This window comes from Oryctolagus cuniculus, chromosome 11 (assembly GCF_964237555.1).
Source record: "Oryctolagus cuniculus chromosome 11, mOryCun1.1, whole genome shotgun sequence".
In the NCBI taxonomy this organism is placed as follows: domain Eukaryota; kingdom Metazoa; phylum Chordata; class Mammalia; order Lagomorpha; family Leporidae; genus Oryctolagus; species Oryctolagus cuniculus.
This window is the reverse complement of record NC_091442.1, coordinates 5,254,948-5,276,053: the sequence shown is the minus strand read 5'-3', so window position 1 is coordinate 5,276,053 and position 21,106 is coordinate 5,254,948. Positions and strand designations below refer to the sequence as shown.

Sequence of the window (21,106 nt, the reverse complement as noted above, 5' to 3'; positions counted from 1 at the left end):
ATTAATTGTAAAACTAGTCTTCAAACAGTACTTTATACTTTGTGTGTCTGTGTGGGTGCAAACTGTTGAAATCTTTACTTAGTATAGAGTTGATCTTCTGTATATAAAGAAAATTAAAAATGAATCTTAATGAAGAATGGGATGGGAGAGGGAGTAGGAGGTGGGACAGGAGTACGGGTGAGAGGGGTGTATGGGGGTAAGAACTGCTATATTCAAAAAGCTTTACCTATGAAATTTATATTTATTAAATAAAAGCTTTCTTTAAAAAATGTAGTGGCAGTACACAGAATGCCACAACTGATGAGCGGCAATTAGTTCTGAAGGCTGCAGTATAGAATTCCAAGAGCAGTTAGCAATGAGGTTAGGGAGGACCACAGAATGCCTTGTACTGGACTAAAATATTGTGAGTTTATGGGCAACAGGGAACTACCAGGGAGTCTTAAATTGTGACATAAATGACAAGCCAGAGTTTAGAAAAAAGAGCTCTGCATGACGGAGATAGGGAGATAATTGGGAGACTGGAGATTTTCTATTCAGGACAGAAATGATGGCACTCAAATTTGAAACAATGACAGCAGAAACACAAAACAGGGATGGGGAGGAGTCTTGTCTGGGAAATGCTCCCAACCTGCTATTGAAGCTGGTTGATATCCTGCATCTAGGAATGCCTCATCTGGTCTCACTATTAATGGGATCTCGGTTGTATCTTCAGATTAGGGAAGACTGGGAAATTCTCAGGTAAATACTGATTGCTTTCCAACAGGAGGATCCAATTCAGCTGGGCTACCAAGAACCTTCCTGCCATGTTAACAGGACACAGAACACAAGATTTCAGCTCATACTATTTTAACCAAGCAAGAATTAACTTTTTGTTATAATCTAAGAAACAGTAAAAGTCAAAGTTTGACTAGTTCCTCTTCTTTTGTATTCATTCTTTAATTTCCTGCCAGGATCACAGTAACACTTTCCCCTAAAGAGGGAACCTTCCAAGGGAGATGGAGGAGGAATGTCCAAGAGTCAGTAAGGAAGAAGAGAGGCATGGGCCGTCAGACATAAGGGTAGATGAATATCTGCCCTCTGTGGCCATCAACAGCTTCAAAATGCTTTCCTAACTGTGAATGAAAGAGTCAAAGCCAAAAAAAAAAAAAAAAAAAAAAAAAAAAACAGGAAAGAAAAGAATTTTACTTGCTAATAAATTTCAAGGGAGTCCAAGATTTAGAAGGACCAATTTATCAAAACACAAGAGACATTTAACCAAAAAAGCCCACAAGATAATCAAGATGTTCAAATTTACAATTGCTCTCTTCACAGTATAAAAGAGACAATCTTCCCGTGTGATTAGAATCATAAAAGTTGTGACACATGCCCAGATATCAGCATTACAAAAAATCAGTAATGAACCTGCTTTGTTAGAGAGTCAGAAATATGTAAGAAATCCTTCAGGTTTCATGTATTTTTGGTGCTAAAGCTGATACTTGCTTTATTTCTGGTGCAGTGCTTGTTGGGCATGAGATATGGCAGGCATACATACTTACAATACTGTCAAGGTAGATTTTTAGCTTTTCCTTTCATATCACATTTTGGTGGTTTCCCACCAAGCTCCGCCACACTGCTTCCACGGCAGCCAGGGCAGACTAATAGTTGGGGTTCCAGCGTCAGAAATCAATGTCCTGAGGAACCACTTTGCAGGTGCAGCTCCCTGGTGGCAGTGTCTGGCTTTCCAGAGCAGTGGGGCTACTGCAAAGATGTAAAGTTCCTGGTGACCTGGGGGTGGGTGGCAGTGACAGCAGCAGCAGCAACAAGTTTCTCTCTCCAGCAAGTCCTTCAGAAGTCCTGGAAGCCAAGCCATAATCCCACTTTCTCAGATCCAACACTCCCCTCAAAGACCCTGTGGGCTTCCTAGCGTCCCTTACCAAATAGCTTTCCTAGCCAAGCAAGCCAGAGTACGTTCCATCTAAAAACTCTCATCCTAACATTTCTCTTATTCTGTATTTTACATGAATGTCCTTTGCCTTTTCAGGGTTTGTTCTGACCATAAGCAGAGAACAGACTGGCAACTAGAGTGGACAGGAGCAAGAACAGGAACAGAGCAACCAGGTAAGAAGCCATTGCTGAAACCCAGCTGAGAGATGATGACAACTTGGATTACAGTACTCAGTAGCAGGGCTTATGGCAGATGTGAACAGACTGAAGATGCTTGGAGGTAGAGTCAATAAGATTTGCATTAGGCTGGATGTTAGGAATGATGAAGGGGAAAGATCAGAACTCCTAATACATTGCCTTAGACACTAGGTAGTTGATGGTGGGATTTACAAAGATGGAGAATAGAGGGGCAGGTGAAAACTGGAATGGAAGCCAAAATGCCTCTACTGCAGAGAGGAGAGGTGGGAAAGCATGAGGGTTACATTTTATAAACTTGTTGGCAGGCTGGTGCCACGGCTCAATAGGCTAATCCTCCACCTGCAGCACTGGCACACTGGGTTCTAGTCCCAGTCGGGGCGCCAGTTCTGTCCCAGTTGCTCCTCTTCCAGGCCAGATCTCTGCTGTGGCCAGGGAGTGCAGTGGAGGATGGCCCAGGTGCTTGGGCCCTGCACCCGCATGGGAGACCGGGAAGAAGCACCTGGCTCCTGCCATCGGATCAGCACGGTGCGGCTGTAGCAGCCATTGGGGGGTGAACCAACGGCAAAAGGAAGACTTTTCTCTCAGTCCCTCTCTCTCACTGTCCACTCTGCCTGTCAAAAAAAAAAAAAAAAGTAAATAAACTTGCTAGCTTCCTTGCTTGCTGGTTAGTCTCACCTTTTACCATATGGAATCTCCTCTTCCCATGGAATGTAAAACTGCCTTCACTTGTTATCAACAAATTAATTCTTTTTTTTTTTTTTTTGACAGATAGAGTGGACAGTGAGAGAGAGAGACAGAGAAAGGACTTCCTTTGCCACCTTCCATTGGCCGCCGCAGCCGGCACGCTGCAGCCAGCGCACCGCACTGATCCGATGGCAGGAGCCAGGTACTTATCCTGGTCTCCCATGGGGTGCAGGGCCCAAGCACTTGGGCCATCCTCCACTGCACTCCCTGGCCACAGCAGACAGCTGGCCTGGAAGAGGGGCAACCGGGACAGAATCCGGTGCCCCGACCAGGACTAGAACCCGGTGTGCCAGCGCCGCAAGGCGGAGGATTAGCCTAGTGAGCCGCGGCACCGGCCAACAAATTAATTCTTATTATGGAAAAAATAATAATCTGGTGGTTAAAATCTTGGGCTTTGAGAACAGATGGCCTGATTTCAAGCCCCAAGTTTCTAATTTCTCCTCAGGGAGAGATGGATAGAGTCTCTACCTTAGAGTATCCTGATGAAGATTAAATGAGTAGATACTTTGTCCATCTGAGGAATGGCTGCTCATGGTCATGCAGCTACTTTTAGGGTGATAAAAATGTCCGGAAATTTGGTTCAAGTAGTTGGGTCCCTGCTACCAAATGGGACATTCAGATTAACTTCTGGGCTCCTGGCCAGCCCCAGATGTTGCTGGTATCTGGGGAGTGAACCAGTAGATGGAAGATATCTCTCTCTCTTTCTCTCTGCCTTTCAAATAAATAAATTTTAAACAATTTAAAGCTCTGAAATTAAATAGCATGAGAATTGTGACACTGTCTAATATACTAAAATCACTGAATTGACTGTATATATTAAAAGGCTCGTGTGAATTATATCTTTTTAAAAAAATGTGAATTATATCTTGAAAAAAATTCTGAAAAGCGGTTTGAACCATGCCTAAGTGCTAAGGAAGTATTTGTGAAACAAACTGCAGAAACAACAGCTGACAATTCAGGTTTAAAAGTCATTCATCCTTTCATCTACTTAACAGGTAGAGTGATAGAAAGACAGAGACACAGAGAGATCTTGCATCCACTGGTTCACTCTCCAAATGTCAGCAACAGCCAGGGATGGGCCAGTCTGAAGCCAGAAGCCTGGAACTCTATCTGGGACTCCCATGTAGCTGGCAGGGTCGCAAGCACTTGAGCCATCAACCGCTGCCTCCCAGAGTGCAAGAGCAGGAAGCTAATAGTGGAAGCAGAGTAATCAGCCCTCTGACATGGGATGCAGGCCTTACATGTGGTGGCTCAACTCAGTGCACCACAACACTCTTACCCAAAAGTCATGACCCTGTAAATCTTCCATCACCCTCCCCACAGTGGGAGAGTTTTCAGGCCTGACTTCATGGGGTCGGTGCTGTGGCATAGCAGGTAAAAGCCGCTGCCTGCAGTGCCAGCATCCCATATGGGTGCCGGTTCAAGTCTCAGCTGCCCCACTTCTGACCCAGATCTCTGCTATGGCCTGGGAAAGCAGTAAAAGATGGCCAAAGTCTTTGGGCCCCTGCACCCACGTGGGAGACCAGAAAGAAGCACCTGGCTCCTGGCTTCAGATCTGCGCAGTTCCATCCACTGCAGCCATTTGGGGAGTGAACCAACAGAAGGAAGACCTCTCTCTCCCTTTCCCTCCCTCCCTCCCTCCCTCCCTCCTCTCTCTCTCTCTCTCTCTCTCTCTCTCTCTCTCTCTCTCTCCCTCTGCCTTTCTGTAACTCTGCCTTTCAAATAAATAAATAAATCTTTAGAAAAAAGAACTGACTTCACTCCTGCAAAGCCTTAGCCCTCTCCCCATGTTTTCTTGTCCCCTCCTTCACAAGTGGATCCCATCCAACTCCACATTTTCTTCTTCCTGTTACATAAAGCAGTACCCCCACCCCACCACACGCCTTGCTCCAGTTCTACACACCACTCATGTTTGGGCATCCAATTGAGAATCAAAACTCCTTCCATCTAATGAGATCAGGCTCTGGTTCAAAACACAACTAGAGTTTATGTTTTCTCTCTCATACACACTATGGTGATGTAAACAATACATGCTTCTTTTTTAATTGGAATAATTCAGACAATAGCACGGAAAAGGAAACACAGTGCCAGGAAGCCAGAGCTGGACGAAGCATGGATGCTTCTCAAAACTGACATTTTTCTTCTCATCTACATTTTTCCCCTTAATGACAATTCTCAAGCTTATTTTGATCTCAGCTCTCACACCTGTTCTTCCCTTTACCTAGAATGCTTTTCCCACAGGTTCCATGTGGCTGGACCCCACACTCCCCCTGGTCTCTGGTCAGACAGCACCACCTCCCAACTTTCCAGAGTGTTAACCAATGAGCCAGTGTTAAATCACATTCTCTTCCTCGTCTCTTGCTGTCCCTCTTGCCTGCTTTATTTTCTCTCCATAGCTTATATCATCATCTTCCATGTATACATTTTTATTATTATTTATATACTTATTTATTTGAGAGGCAAAAAGAGAGCTAGATAGAGAGGGAGAGCTCCCATCCACTGGTTCACTACCCCGAATATCTGCAACAACTGGAGCTGGGCTGGTGCTGAAGCCAAGAGCTGTGAACTCAACCCAGGGCTCCCATGGGCAGGGACCCAAGTACTTGAGCCATCGCCACTGGCTCCTAGGGTCTTCATTAGCAGGAAGCTACAGTTAGGAGATGGAGCCAGCAATCAAACCCATGCATCCAAGGCAACATCTTAACCACTAGGCCAAATGCCCACCTCCATCCTACACATTCTAGTATTTGCTTATTTAGGGTCTCTCTCCCACTCAGATGTCGGCTTCAGCAAGGCAGTTTTGCCTTTCTCACTCACTGCAGCATTCCCAGCACCTAGAACAGTCCCTGGCACACAGCAGACACCCAACACACACTTGTTGGATGATGAACAAATGCGTACGTGAACGACATGAAGGCCGGTTTCCAGCAGGTATTCTAGACGAGGAGTGACATTTTACACAGATGGTAGGTATTTGATGGTGTCTGGGTTCATCTATACTATTTTCCTGGGTACCATGGAGACCTCCAAAAAACTGCTGTTCTGAAATAAAATCAATGGTGCAAATTAGTCACTTGATTCAAAAGTACTCATGCTACTGTTTAGTCATTAAATGTAGAAAAGAAAAGATGTGAAAAGACATTATTCTATTGTCAGCATCCCTTTTTCTTTCAAAAATCAAACCTCCATCGTGCTGGTCTCATTTTACTCATGAGTTGAGAGCCCCACACGGCAGGGGCTGGCGTGGGTGGACTTCAATTTGGTGCTGATTGTGGGGGCGGGGAGGTGGGTGGATGGACCTAATTTCTCTCTATGACAAAGCCATGCACACTGTTCCCTTCCTGTGCTTCTCTGTGGGACTGAGTCAGAGGGGCTTGGGTCCCAAGGAGTGATTTTCTGAGTATGTTGGGACCCAGGCTAGAGACAGCTCACAAAAAAGGCCACAGTGTGGTAGCACTTGGCTAGGCAGGGTCAACGCAGGGAGCTCTGGGTGGCAGCAGGAGATCCCTGTCTGCCACAGTTCACTGGGTGCACCCAGCATCACTTCTGGACTTCACTTCAGCTAGGATTGGACCAGAGTATTTCTAGTCTGCTCTGTGGTTTAGTGAGCAGGATGACCAAGTCTTTAGAGAAGTCAAGGACAAGGACAACCAGCTGCTCCTGGGGCTCTGGACAGCAGCTCTACCTGTTGGTCGTAACTCAGGGTTCAGCCGAGGGGCTTCAGGGTGGGCCAGCAACACCAGCACCACCTGGAAATCTGTGAGAAACCCAAATTCCCAAGCACCAATCAGATTACTGAAACAGAGTACAAGGGATGGGGCCTTGTACTCAGGAGCTTAACCAGCCCCAGGGGACAGAGACGCCTGCTGAAGTGTCTCCCCTACCCTCTCCATCAGGCCCAGCAAACAGACACCAGTGGTCTCCATGGCTCGAAGTACCATGTATATCTCTCTAATCGTGGATTCATACAGCATATACTGCCTCCCTCTCCATCGCAGATTCTGCTATTTCTAGCTTTATCTTTAGTCCTGTGGCTAAGAACTTCAGATAACATAATCCAAACTCTGTTTCTTATTCCATCAACTTCCGACGGCATCTCCTGACCCCCTGCCTTAGTAAGAAGCTCCTGTTTCCTTCTCTCCACTTCTCTCCCTCCCATCCATTTCACGACTTAAGTCAAAATCCTTTCGCTTTTATCTTTCTAACCAGTTCTTACATGTACAGTTCCTTCTGAACTCATAAACTAAGGCTTTCATGACTGGCCTAGAAATCAGCGCCAAATGTCGAAGGTCAAGGTGCACAGCACTGAACACACCCCCTCGGGAGGCTACATTCTGTATCAGAGTGCCTGGGGCAAGCCCCTGCTCTGCTTCCAAGTCCAGTTCTGGTTTTGCTTCCAAGTCCTACAAGCATGCACTCTGGGAGCCTGTACGTGATGGTTCCAGTACCTGGGTCCCTGCCACTACATAAAGACCTGGATTAACTTCCCAGTTTCAGCCTGGTCCAACTTTGTCTGTTATGGATATTTGGGGAGTGAACAAGCACAGGATGGATCTCTGTCTCTCTGCTTCTCAAATAATCTTAAAAAATAAAATGTGTCAAAGACCAGTAATTGGCATCTATATGAGATTATGGATGGAAAAAAGCATTACACAGCATGCAGCACATAGTAAAATCCCCACCAATATTGGTTATTATTTCCATGACAAGATGAATCCCGATCAGGTGGTGCCAGCCTCCACAGACGCCTCACCTCCTGCTGGCCACACCTGTGTGGGGTCCCCTCCCACACTGAATATGGCTGACCCTTCTGACCAAGAAGATATTGCAAAAGGGCACGTGAAGCACCACAGCTTCTGCCTTGTTCTCTTGGGACAACTTGGTGTGCGGAAAGCAGCAGCAAGTCATGAGGACACGGAAGCTACTCCGTGGAGAGCTGAGGTCTGCCACCAGCTGGTTTTCCATGTGAAGGAGTCACTCGACAGTGCTGTGAAGCTGCAGGCAACTGTACCCCTGCCCCACATGCGGACCACAACCCATGAACAATCTTGAGCCAGAGTCACCCAACGAAGCTGATCTGAATTCCCAACTCGCAGAGACCATAAGCAATAATTAAGGTTTAAGCCATTAAGGGTAGTGTGACCCATTACAGTCCAGCAGATAAGCACAGCTTACCATGGAGTCAGCCACTCTGTGGAAGGGCCCTATTTCCTAGCACATGCTCCAAATGGCAATATCCTGAGTCAGATAAAGAGATGAGTCTCTCTTTTAGCCTGTGCTACGACATGGTCTTAATTCTTTGTAAAACTCTGTCCTAGTAGGAAAATCAAAGCCAACTCTCTGTGCCTTGGAGACCATCGGTCAGCATCTCCCTAGGCTGTCACAGCCTCAACATTTCAGACAAGCCCCGGCAGAGCTCACCCCTGCAGTACCCCACCTCTCTGTCCTCTACTCCAGTGCACTGCAGACAGATACCGCAGGAGCTTGTTAAGACGCCAGATCCCATGGCCCCGCCCCAGGGGTCCTGAATCATTAGGGGCTTTTTAAAGAAGCCCTGCCCCTGCCCCTGCCCCTGCCCAGGCCATCCTGACGCAGGAAGTCTCCAGTCTATCCCAGCAGAAAAGACGCTCTGAAGACTGGCATCTCCTCTCCCTGGATCCATTAGCTCAGTGATCACAGCTTATGAGAAGGAATGACATTGGAAGCATTTGCAGGCACAAACGAGCCAGCTTGCAAAATAGGCACGGCATTGAGAGCACTGATGAGCACAAACGAGCCGGGCCATCTCCAAGCCTGAAGGCAGAGGACGGCAAGCTGGGCTCCATTGTGCACACTGTGTGCAGTCACTGTCTTTTCTCTGCCTCTCACAAAAGACCCACCAGTGAACAACTGGGAGAAAAATCCAGCCCGAAGGACCCGGGGTCCCTCCTGCCTTCCTCGGGCATTGTGTGTCTTTTTTTTTTATTATTCTTTCCTCACTTTGCAAATCTCCAGGAATTACGTATGTCTGGGTCTCCTAATGTCAGGTATTGAGGGCCACGACTGTATTTAAGGGCTTTTTAAAGCCTCACCAACAATGTAGTACGAATAACTTGGAAACCTTGAAAAACATGTGAAAGAAGTTTAGCGCATCCCAGGGATGCTAGTTTAAAATGATCATTTCCTAGCTCTCATCAACACCCACTAATGTTCACCAGCTGTAGTTACTGAAGCCCATCCATGGCGGAAGCAGAAGCTTTGCTCAGAGGACAACAATCTGGGGCCCTTGATGTCACTGGAGCATAAAGACTCTGTTTAGACAGGACCAGAGATCAGCTTGGAAGAGGAAGCTCCCAGGTACAAAGCTGAGACTCTGCACCCCAGGAGGAAAGTCCCCTAAAGGGATTCCCTTTGACACACAGGAGTCAAGATAAATCAATCTCTTGGGCCAGCGCTGTGGCTCACTTGGTTAATCCTCCGCCTGAGGCACCTGCATCCCATATGGGCGCAAGGTTCTGTCCCGGTTGCTCCTCTTCCAGTCCAGCTCTCTGCTATGGCCTGGGAAAGCAGCAGAAGATGGCCCAAGTGCTTGGGCCCCTGCACCTGTGTGGGAGACCAGGCGGAAGTACCTGGCTCCTGGCTTCAGATTGGCCCAGCTCCAGCCATTGTGGCCATTTGGGGAGTGAACCAGCAGATGGAAAACTCTCTCTCACACTCTCTTTCTCTCTCTCTCGCTCGCTCTTTCTCTGCCGCTCCTTCTTTCTCTGTGTAATTCTTTCAAATAACTAAATAAATCTTTAAAAAAAAAAAAAAGTCTAGATAGACAACTTGGATCAGTTAGCACTTTCTGTGTAACCAAAAGTCCTTTACCCTCTCCTGATGCCACAGTTCAGTGATTTGGGCTGGGCTCAGCTACACAGTTCGGCTGGGCTGGGCTGGCTGCCCTGCTCCCTTGGTCTTGTTGTCCTGCAGGATGGTCTGGGCTTGCACACAGAGTGCTCACAGGATTTCCAGATTCAAGGAACAGAGCTGGATGGACAGAGAAGAATTGGTGGTCACTTTTGCAGAGGTTCACACAGATAATATACAGAAATAAGCACTCCCAGCCACAGGTATCTGTGTGTCAGGGCCCAGAAAGAAGTAAGTGCCCCGTTGAGGGGTGCAGCCCTGCTGCACAAGGACGCCCTAGTTCTCCATTCATTTTCACAGCTGCCTGGCCCTTTGGGACAGGAAGGTCTGCCATTACTGTCCCCAGGCTGACCTGTCACCCTAAGTATTCCAAAAACCTATGCCTGGCCACGAAAAACTCATGCTTGTGCAGGGCCCCAAAATCCACTTGCACTTCTAAGAAAAATGCCTCCCTTCTACTGTTTCCTTCCTCAGTAAACCCCTGCCAGGAGAATCTAGAGGAGCAGTGGGGAGGGTCACTCACCCATGCGGGGACCCTGGAAAGGGCAGCTTTGGAGCCGGTGGCCTTGGGTTCTGCGTTGGACCCACAGCTACACATTACTGCCTCTCTAAACTTCGGTTTCCTCATCGATAAGGCTGCACCTGCTCAATTGATTGCCTCCCTTTGAAGGCCCTGGGTGCACCGGTGCAGCCCCATCTTTCTGCATCAAAAGCCTTTCAGGAACAAAAAAAACGCCCCCCACACACACACACACCAGAGTTCCATGTGACCCCTGTGTGGCTCTGCAGCCCCGAGGCTGACGAATTGATGGTGGGCCTCCCACGGAGACGATCCTCACTCAGACACACTAGGTCTGACCGGCGTTTGTGCACTCTTGAGTCCCCCGGGAATGGCTCCTTGCACAGCTCTGACAGGGTCGGAGTCTTGAGAGGGCCTGCAGCGCCCCCTGCTGGACGCCTCACTCCAGGTCAGCCTTGCACCCCTGCACAGAGCTGCCTGGTGGTGCAACTCCCAGGCCGGCCTGCAGCACAGGTCACCCTCAGACAGAGCACACAGGCCTGGGCCGCTGCCACGCTAGGCAAGGAAGTCTGCTCAGGACGCCTCCCACACTGGAGTCTTCCCTTAGCCTCAGGCCCCACCAACTGCAAAATGGAAATGATTCTGTGCCCACGTGCCCATCTCCCCATGTGATGGGCTCAGAGCCTGGCACCAAAATGTGTAACAAATGGCAGCTATGACTCCAGGGTGAGTGTCACTGAATATATGATGGCAACAATAATAAATAGTGGTCCTCCTTTTCATAGCACTAACAGGATTGCAGGGGCCAGGGTTACACACTTAGCATCCCCTAGACTCAAAGAAATCTCAGTAAAGTCAAAACATGTTTCTCCCCTACTTCATTGATAAGAAAATAAACTCAGGTGGATTAGGTCATTTGTCCAGGACCAGCGCTGTGACGTAGCAGGTAAAGTCGCTGCCTGCAGTGTTGGCATCCCATATGGGTACCGGTTAGAGTCCCAGTTGCTCCACTTCCGATCCCTGCTAATGTGCCTGGGGGAAGCCGTGGAAGATGGCCCAAGTGCTCAGGCCCCTGCACCCATGTGGGAGACCAGGAAGAAAATCCAGGCTCCTGACTTCGGATCTGCCCAGCTCTGGCTGTTTACTTCTATTTGGGGGGTGAACCAGCAGATGGATCACCTCTCTCTCTCCCTCCCTCCCTCTCTCTCTCTGCCTCTAACTCTGTCTTTCAAGTGAATAAATAAATTTCGAAAAAAAAAAAAAGGCACTTGTCCAAAGTCTGCTGTCACGCAGTTAGCAGCCAGCAGCCTGCACCCAGAAGTGATGAAACTGCCTTCCTCGACCGCCATCGGCAGGCCGACTCTTCGCCAGCCTCCCACCTCGTTCGTGAGCCATGAGAAAGGAGAAACTAAACTCATCAGATGGTTGTGTTTTCCCCCAAAATTCCCAATGACACCTTCCTGTGCTGAGTCCCTCGCTCACACAGAGATAGGCGTGGTAGCCCTGGCATCTGTCCCCACCTGACAGAGAGAAGGCAGAGAACGTGGGTGAGGCTAATTGAGGCTGTCCAGTGGGGCTGGGGTCTGTGGGCCCCTCAGACACAGTAGAATGTCCTGCACAAGCAGGCTGTCAGCTGCGGCTGGGAAGCTTGTCTCCAGAACAGCCGGCAGCTCCCCCACTAACAGCTTCTTGGGCTGCACCTGTGACCTTGCAGTTTTACAGCATGCCTTCAAGTTCCAGCCTTCCACCCAGAGCTAGCAGAAGAGGGGGCTGAGCCCCTAAGGGGAGACAGGCCATCTATCTGCTTCTTTGCAAATCATTTCCCGGCTTTTTATTTCTATACTAAGGTGAGAAAAAGAACCCATGAAACTCACTCCTACAACCACCCTCCCGTAATGAGCTCACGTCACCTGCCTGCCACCCCCAGGAGCTGGTTCAGAAGGTGCCAGGCTGTACCGGTGCTCTCAGCTGCTGTCTCCCACACTGAGCTGGGGTAAGACCACAGCGATGGCACCATGATGCTCTGCAGTGTTGCCTTTTCCAACTACACTGAGGCTGCTGACGGAAGGTTTGGGAGCAATGCTTCCAGAGTGCGAGGAGACAAGCAGGAGACTACACACACGCCCTACTCCCAGCATCCAGAAACTAACACCACTTCAAAGTGTCCCTGTTTGAGAACTGAGTCGGCCCCCAGAGTTAAGGGGCTACCTGGGATGTGGTTTTCAGAAAAGGGGAGCTCTGAGTTCCTATCTGTGTATCTGTCTTGTGACACCCCCACCAATGCCTCACCCCCACCCTGGAATGTCCAGAGAATCCTGGTTTATTCTTCTCCAGTCTTCCCTGTCCAGAACATGTCCAACAATCCAGCCAGCTTCTCTGTGTGAGGTTTCAAAATCTTCCCTAAGCCTTCCCACCCTTCACCCACCTCCAGGTCAGCACTAATCCTCAGACCTTCCTCCCACTCTCAAGTCTTCTCACAGGGCCCAGAGCCCAGGTCACACCTCTCTCAACCACAGCACCACAGAAGCCTCCCAAGTAGCCTCCTTCCTGTGTTGCCTCCTCCAGTCTGTCTCCCTCTGGCAAGCAAAGGGACCTGTCCAAAGTGGTCATCAGATGGGTAGACACTTGGTGCCGTGGTTAGGATGCCACTTGGGACCCCTGCATCCCATGTCAGGGTGCCTGGGTTTGAGTTTCAGCTCTACTTCCAATTCCAGCCTCTTGGGAGGCAGAGTGATAGCTCACATACTTGGTTCCCTGCCACCCACGTCCCAAGCAGCCTTGTAACCGCTGCACAGAAAACACTCCAGGTTAACACATTCAGTCTTTACAATAACTCCATTGTGTACCTGCTCAGTGTTACTATTCCCCTCTTGCATCTGAGGAAATTGAGGTATAGGTGACAACCTGCCCAGAGTCATGTGGGAGGCAAGCAGTGCAGTCCAGACCAGTCTCACTCCCACATTCAATCCCTCCAGCTCCACCAAGGGCACCTAAGTGTCCTTCAAATAAGGGAGGGAGCAAACCAGCTGTGGCACAGCCACAGCAATGAATACAACACAAACGTGTAAAGGAAGCCTGGGCCACTCTGTTTACCAACACAACAGATGTCCTTGATAGGGCAGCGGGTGAGAAAGCAAATGAAGAACATGCTATAATCCCACTTGGGAGCAAATCGGGCGAGATAAAAGACGTGATTGTTCGCCCATAGAAACATGTCAGGAAGGAGACAGGTGCTGTTGGCTCCCTTGCTCCAAGAACCTCGCCACATCCCTGTCACTTTCTGGGACCGCTCTCTGCTTCTCCACGGCATTTACTGCCACCTGGCACTGGAGTGTATCATCATGTGTTAATACTCGTCTCTATAGGGTGAATACAAATTGCGAAAGAGGAGAGTTCACTTTCCCTGGCGCAGTGAGGGTGACCCCCCTTCCCTTTTCTCCACAGCGTTTCCTTCAGGAAACTCGCCAGTTCTTCCTCTGCCTTTTGGGATGGATGCAAATCTCTTTAACCGTTTCCACAACCCGGAATATCTGTGTCAAGGATGTGACAGCCTGTTCATGGAAATGCAAAACATCAAGGAAGACAGTCCTCTGTCTCCAATATAGGTGAGAGTTAAACTTAGGTGACTCACTACGAGTTATGTAACTACCAGCTTGTCAGTGATAGGAGATGTTCATTATTCCTTAGAATACAGACAATTAGCCACCAGCAGTGGTGACCCAAATGACCCCTGAATTTAAGATAAGTTGTGTGTGACAGATTATGCTGTCAAGTCCTCTCACTCAGTCACTTATCCTTGGTGTTGAGGACACGGATGAGCTATTTGAAAGGACGGGGTTTCTCTCTTTGCAGCCTTCTGCAGTGTGACTATGTCCCCTCTTCCCCAACTCATGGAGGAGTTTAACCCCCAAAGTCATCTGTTCCCGGCTCTATGAGAGTGGACCCTGAGCCTGACTACCGCGCTTAGGGTGAGCTCCTGGGATCAGGCCCTGGGGGGCGTGGTAAGCTGGGGAGAGCGGCGCACAGCCACAGACACTCACAGACTCCTGCTCTGGCTTGATGTGATGCCAGCAGCGGGGCTCCTGGCCAGGGCCTGCATCAGGCTGCTGGCACCTCCAGCCTCCAAAACTGTGAATGAAATAAACCTCTTTTTTATAAAGTAGTAACAGAAAATGAACTACAGTGTGACCTCTTAGTGGATTACTGTTGACAGGCATCACAGTGTGTCTTACTGTTCATCCAGTGAGAAAACTGTTCTCTTTCCCCTTTACTTTTGTGGAAAGGCTCTCTGGGTCGGCAACAGATTTGGTTTTTAATTGCACTTCCCAACAACCTTCCTCGGCAGAGCACATGATCCACGGGCTGTCTTTCTGTTCATGCTGTACCCCAGTGTAATGCCTGGCACTGAGCAGGTGCTCAAAACACATTTACTGAGTAAATAAGCTTTCTCTCTACCCTCTGAAGGTTCTAATTTAGGCTACAAAATAAACTGACACTAAACAGATCAGCAGGAGAGAAATCACTTTAATTACAAGAGTCTCACCAAACAAGGGACTTGGAGAAGGACTGGATAGCTGAAGCCTATATGTCAATGTCCACCTGAGCTACAGACATGGACGAGGACCAGAACCTACCGGAGAAAAGCACATGAACAAAGGCTGTGCAAGTAAAAACTCTCTCGGGTAACAGGTGCTCTAAGGGCAGCCCTCTTCCTGACAGAGACATCTCACTCGGGCAGGTTTCCTTGAGGGACAGAAGTCTATTTTACCAAAACATCTACATGCTTTCTCTCTATCTTCATCCTTGCAGCAACCCTTTGGAAGTCAATACTATTATTGGCCCCAGTTTACAGATGAGAAAATTGAGGCTTGGAGATACTGCTCTGACTTGGCTGACCATTCAGTGAGTGTGAGTTAAAGTAGGGATGCAGTCCCAGGTGGTCTGACCCCAAAGCTCTTGCTCTTTCTTTTCTTCTGAAAGGCGGAGAGATGGAGGGAGACAGAGACAGACAAAGAGACAGATCTCCCAATTCATTGGTTCAATCCCCAAATGCCCACAACAATCAAAACTGGCCCAAGCTGAAGCCAGAAGCCTGGAACTCAATCCAGGTCCCTATGGGTGGCAGAGACCCAAGTACTTAACCAAGGCTCTAGCTCTTAACCTCAAGCCATAAAAGATTCTTAACACCAAAGCAGTGGACCAATATTCCATCTTATTAGTGGAAACAAGAAGACAAAACCCAACCAAATAGGAACCTGGGTGGCAAGAATCAGAACTCTTTGTAGCTCACACTGTCTGGGCTCCTGCCATGTGCCAGGCCCTAGGCTGTCCAATGTGACCTTCACAATGGCACTGAGAGGGGTGCCCACTTACCGTTCACTCTGCACAGATGAACACTGTGTAATGGTGAGGAGGTAGTAACTTGTCAAGGTCAGCCAGCAGCCACATCAGAATCAAAGACGGGTCTGTCTGCCTCCCCAGTTCATACTCTTGGCCTTGATTCTCCTGCAAGGTGATGGAGAAAACCAGAGAAGATGATCCAAAGTCAGCCACATTCAAACAGAAACAGTGTGCCCTCAAGTAGGCCAGAAGAGGCCTCTGGTGAGGGTGGTGGCAGCTACCTCCACTGGTGACATTCTCCACACCGAGGAGTGGGGTGAGAGGCTCCAAGGGTCTTTTTCTTGGGGACTAGGGCCCTGGCTGGTGTTTCTTCTCTGTCCCCTGTGTACCTAGCACAGCACCAAGTGCACTGTGGATCCCAGTGAATGGCTGCTGAACAAATAAATGAAAATATACCACCCACCCCTACAAGAGGCCTGCAGTTCGTGTTTTTTCTGTGTCCTGATGAGCTGTGGTCAAAAGGAGTCAAGGTGTTCTCCCCTGTCTCCATCCCTCCCTGGCCCCCAGCCCTTCTGTGTTGAAGAGGAAGGAAGTGGGTGAGAACAGAGCCTTTCAAGGCACTGAGATCCTGCCTGTCCTGCACACACAGGGTGGCCTTGAATCCCTTCCAGAAGCCATGAGGCATGTGTCCTCATTCCCGTATGACAGAGAATAGCTGAGCCTCAAGGAGCCCCATATCCAGGGCTTATGGGCTCCAGGCTCACCTCTGACCTGTGTGCTCCAGTCTACCTTGGAACCACCATATTCTACTGACCCGCACTCAGAGGGAGGAGAAGAAGCAGGCCCTGCATAACCGAAGCAAACCACGCATGCATCACCAGTACCTGGTGAGTAGGCATTGAATGAGCAAGTCAATGAATGGGTGAGAATCTTTCTGGGCAAAGATTACTAACAGGACCAACTGTTAAAAGATGTGGATTCAGGGGCTGGTGCTATGGCACAGTGGGTTGACACCCTGGCCTGAAGTGCCGGCATCCCATATGGGCGCCGGTTCGAGACCTGGCTGCTCCACTTCCAATCCAGCTCTCTGCTGTGGCCTGGGAAAGCAGTAGAGAATGGCCCAAGTCCTTGGGCCCCTGTACCCGCATGGGAGACCCAGAAGAAGCTCCTGGCTCCTGGCTTCAGATTGGCACAGCTCCAGTCATTGCAGCCAATTGGAGAGTGAACCATCGGATGGAAGACCTCTCTCTCTCTCTCTCTCTCTCTCTCTCTCTCTCTGCCTCTCCTATCTCTGTAACTCTTTCAAGTAAATAAAATAAATCTTAAAAAAAAAAAAGATGTGGATTCAATGGTTAAGTTCAAGTTAGAAAGAAAGAGAAAGGAAAAGGAAAGAAAGGAAGGAAAGAAGAAAACCTCTGAACACCCACAACCAGGAGACCGGGCTCATCATGGTGCATCCAAACTATGAAAGCCGTGCAGCTGTTACATAATGTCCACAACTAAGGTTTCCACAGGAGAAAACGGTAGTGACCTATAATGTGAAGAATAATAAATACAACATGACCCCATTTTAGCCATACCAGGGATATGGGATGTGGGGCACTTTGGCAAGATCTAGGCCATGTGCTCATGCCCTGACCAGATGCTGGCAGGATTTGAGAGCTCATCCAAACTGCAGCGGGGAGGGAGGGGCATCCATCAACCACACAGGGTGTTGGGCAGACAAAAAAAAGTGCCTTCCACATTTCCTGGCTTGGGTCCCTGCCCCATGCCAGGCCCAGACTTCTCTAAGCACTTAACCACGTTGTCCCATCTTACCGTCCCAGCAGCCCTTTGAGATAGGTATTATTAGTCCCACCCCTCCAGGTGACAAAGTGGACACTCAGTCTGAGTCACTGAGCTCACATGCAAGGCAGAGCCAGGTTCCAAGACAAGCATGTCCTGCATGGAAGCCACAACGGTAAGTGCCAAACTCTGACACAAGTCCTACTTCCACGCCTTTCCTGCAGCCAGCACAGTATTGGCACAGAGCAGGTGTTCAGATCAGTGAATGTGGACTGGGAACAAAGAGGTAGAGGAGGCAAGAAGTGATGTGTGGGTGCAAGTGTTTGGTCTGTCAGAAGCAGAGCTGGTGGGGAGAGCCTGCAAGGAAAGATGGTGATGAGCTGGTGGGGGTCAGGGACATGAGCCAAAGGGAAGGCACCAGGGCAGCAGACAGGACTCCAGAAGTGCAGAAAACACTGCGCACAGTCACTGCAGAACCTGACCAAGAGAAGAACTGGAAAAAATGCTCTTGTTGGGGGCTGGCGCCGTGGCTCACTTGGTTAATCCTCCGCCTGCGGAGCCAGCATCCGATATGGGCGCCGGGTTGCAGTCCCGGTTGCTCCTCTTCCAGTCCAGCTCTCTGCTGTGGCCCAGGAAGGTGGTGGAGGATGGCCCAAGTGCTTGGACCCCTGCACCTGCATGGGAGACCAGGAAGAAACACCTGGCTCCTGGCTTCAGATTGGCACAATGCCAGTCGTAGCAGCCATTTGGAAAGTGAACCAATGGAAGGAAGACCTTTCTCTCTGTCTCTCTCACTATCTATAACTCTGTCAAATAAAAAAATTTTTTAAATGTAAAAATTAAAAAAATTTTTTAAATGTTCTTGTCTCAGAGAGAAAAGGTGTAGGGAGGAAACAGCAATTTGTCCCAAACACTGTTGTTTTAATGCAGTCCCTCTGCTTCTCTCCTGAACCCATCCTCCCTCATTCGCAAAAACAGGCCACAGTGAGTAACCACAAGGCCTCCACCCCCGAGCAGATTAATAATAACTTGTCCCTGTGGGAACTGGGGACAAGCGGTTCCTCCCCATGAAGGAGAAACGCCTTCTTCCTCCTCCAGCAACTTGGCCCCTTCTGTGTCACTTATCACCCCTCCCCTGCACGACACAGGCACCTGCTCACAAACACACCTCCCATCTGTGCACACACACACCCCGTCTTGTTCACAGTCATCACCACGGACCTGTCATTACCCCTCCTCAGCAGCCATTCCACTGTGTGAGCTCAGGTTGTATTCAGGAAGATAATGCGCCTGCTTGGCTCTCAGCCAAGTCTTTAGACCCTGAAATCCCAGGCTCCCCAGCAGGCAACACTGACAGCTGATGCAGGTCTTGCCAGTGAAATGCTGGAAGCTTCTGAGGCAGGTGTTTGGTGCAGAGGCTAAGACGCTGTGTGGGATGCCTGGGTTGGAGTCCTGATTTGGCTTCTGATTCCAGCTTCCTGCTAATGCACACCCTGGGAGGCAGCAGGTGAAGAATCAAGCACTTGGGTCCCTGTCATCCAAGCGGGAGACCCAGATTAAGTTCTGGGCTCCTGGCTTTCGCCTGGCCTGGCCCCAGCTATTGCATTCATCTGGGAGTGAACCACCAAATGGAAGAGCTCTCTCTCTCTCTCGAACAAAAATATTTTAAAATAATAAAATGGAGACTTCTGTCTGACAGCCTCATGACGATTCACTCTGCCAACAACCTGCAGGGCCCTGGAGTGGACTTGCCCCAGCTGAGCCTCTGACAACAGCTGGAGTGTGGCTGGGGGACACTGAATGATTACTGCACTTGACTCACCAAGAATCCTGCCAAGCCACACCCTGACTCAACCTGCAGAAACTGTGAGATCAACAAATGTGTGTGCTATTAAGAAACAAAGTTCAGGGACACCTACTATGTAGTAATTAACCATTAACACTCCAGAGAGGCCTCGGATACCATGGAGCAGAAACAAGTGTTCCTCGTGCCCGTCCAAATCCCTCACCCACGGGTTTCACGAGCTGAGTGAAGGGTGGGTGCCCTCCCACACTCAAGGCTGAGGAGTGTATCAGCAGCGAGAGATAACAGAACACATGCGCACTCTGCTCTAGGCGTGCACTGAGCACGTGCCATCAGCCCTCTCAGGCCTCCCGCCTGCTCTGAGACCAGTGCCCGCCTCCCACATTTACCAAGTGAGGACACGGAGCCTCAGAGCCCTCACACAAATAGCGTGTGGCCGGAAAAACTAAAACAGGATGAGTGGCCCAGAACACATCCAATTAACAATTTGAGTGCCAGTCATTGATCACTGCACAATAATTTTCCTCCAAAATTTAGCAGCTTACAACATTTACGATCTCAGTTTTATGAATAGGAAATTCAGCCAACCCCAAAATAGGGAGACTGCCCTGAACGACCTGGGCACACCCAGTGGGATCACTGCGGAACATCAAAGTGGAGAGGGAATGAGACGGGAGAGCCTGAGATCTGGCCAACACCACTGACTTTGAGGATGGAGAGCCAAGAGCCGAGGACTTCGGCTGCTTTCACAGGGTGGGAAGGACCAGGAACTGCATCCCCTGGAGCCTTCAGAAGGGTCACGGTCAGGCCAATACTGAGATATTAGCCCAATGAGATCCGATTGGACCATAAAATAATACATTTGCTAACAGGCACCTAAATTTGTAGTAATTTTTCTCAGCAGCAATAGGAAACCAATACTTTGGGGAAATGAAAATTAAAATAATACAACAGACCTTTATTCTCATCTTTCTATAACAAGTTTAAAATGATACAGTACCTGAGCACCAAAAAGGAAACCTGTTGAAGTGAAATGGACACTATGAGAAACGGTGACTTGATCAGCATAGCCCTGACTGTCGATGAACAACTTAATACGTTATCCCTCTTAGTATTTTTTTGTCTGTTCTACTTAATACTATTGGTTTAATTCTGTAATTAATACACAGTTATTCTTAAGTGTTGAAACTTAACTGAAAAGTGATCCCTGTTAAATATAAGAGTGGGAATAAGAGAGGGAAGGGATGTACAATTTGGGACATGCTCAAGCTGACTTGCCCCAAACGGTAGAGTTAGAAACATACCAGGGGATTCCAACTCAATCCCATCAAGGTGGCATGTACCAATGCCATCTCACTAGTCCCAGTGATCAATTTCCATTCACAATTGATCATAATGATAGGACTAAGAATCAAAGAGATCACATAATCAAGACTAGTGTCTGAAAATACTAACTGATAGAACAAAAAAGGGAGAGAACGATCCAACATGGGAAGTGAGATACACAGCAGACCCATAGCATGGCAGATGTCCTAAACAGCACTCTGGCCTCAGAATCAGCCCTAAAGGCATTCGGATCTGGCTGAAAAGCCCATGAGAGTATTTCAGACATGGAAAGCCAAGACACTCTGTCAAAAAAAAAAAAAAATGACCTAAATGAAAGATCTCCGTGAGTGAGATCCCAGTGGAAAGAACAGGCCATCAAAGAAGGAGGTACCTTTCTCTGAAGGGAGGAGAGAGCTTCTACTTTGACTATGGACCTTGTCTAAATAAGATAAGAGTCGGTGAACTCAAAATGCTTCCATAGCCTTGGAAACTCATGACTGGAGCATAGGGAGATCACTGATGCCATAAACAAGAGTGTCAATTTGTAAAGTCAACAACAGGAGCCACTGTGCACTTAC

General features: G+C 48.8%; 1 protein-coding gene across 2 annotated transcripts in view; it reads right to left on the bottom strand.

Annotated features, from left to right (window-relative positions):
• Positions 1–4,883: 4,883 nt before the first annotated feature.
• LOC138843063 (serine/arginine repetitive matrix protein 3-like) overlaps positions 4,884–21,106 on the bottom strand; it is a 21,320-nt gene continuing 5,097 nt past the window's right edge. Inside the window, exons 2-4 of one of the 2 annotated variants that reach the window (XM_070051661.1) lie at positions 15,647–15,778; positions 9,715–9,873; positions 4,884–5,907 (exon numbers count right to left, since the gene is read on the bottom strand). In XM_070051661.1, the coding sequence (XP_069907762.1) occupies positions 15,727–15,778 (52 nt within the window). In that variant the 3' untranslated portion in view covers positions 4,884–5,907; positions 9,715–9,873; positions 15,647–15,726. The remainder of the gene's footprint in view (positions 5,908–9,714; positions 9,874–15,646; positions 15,779–21,106) is intronic. The other variant, XM_070051662.1, reaches the window with a different exon arrangement.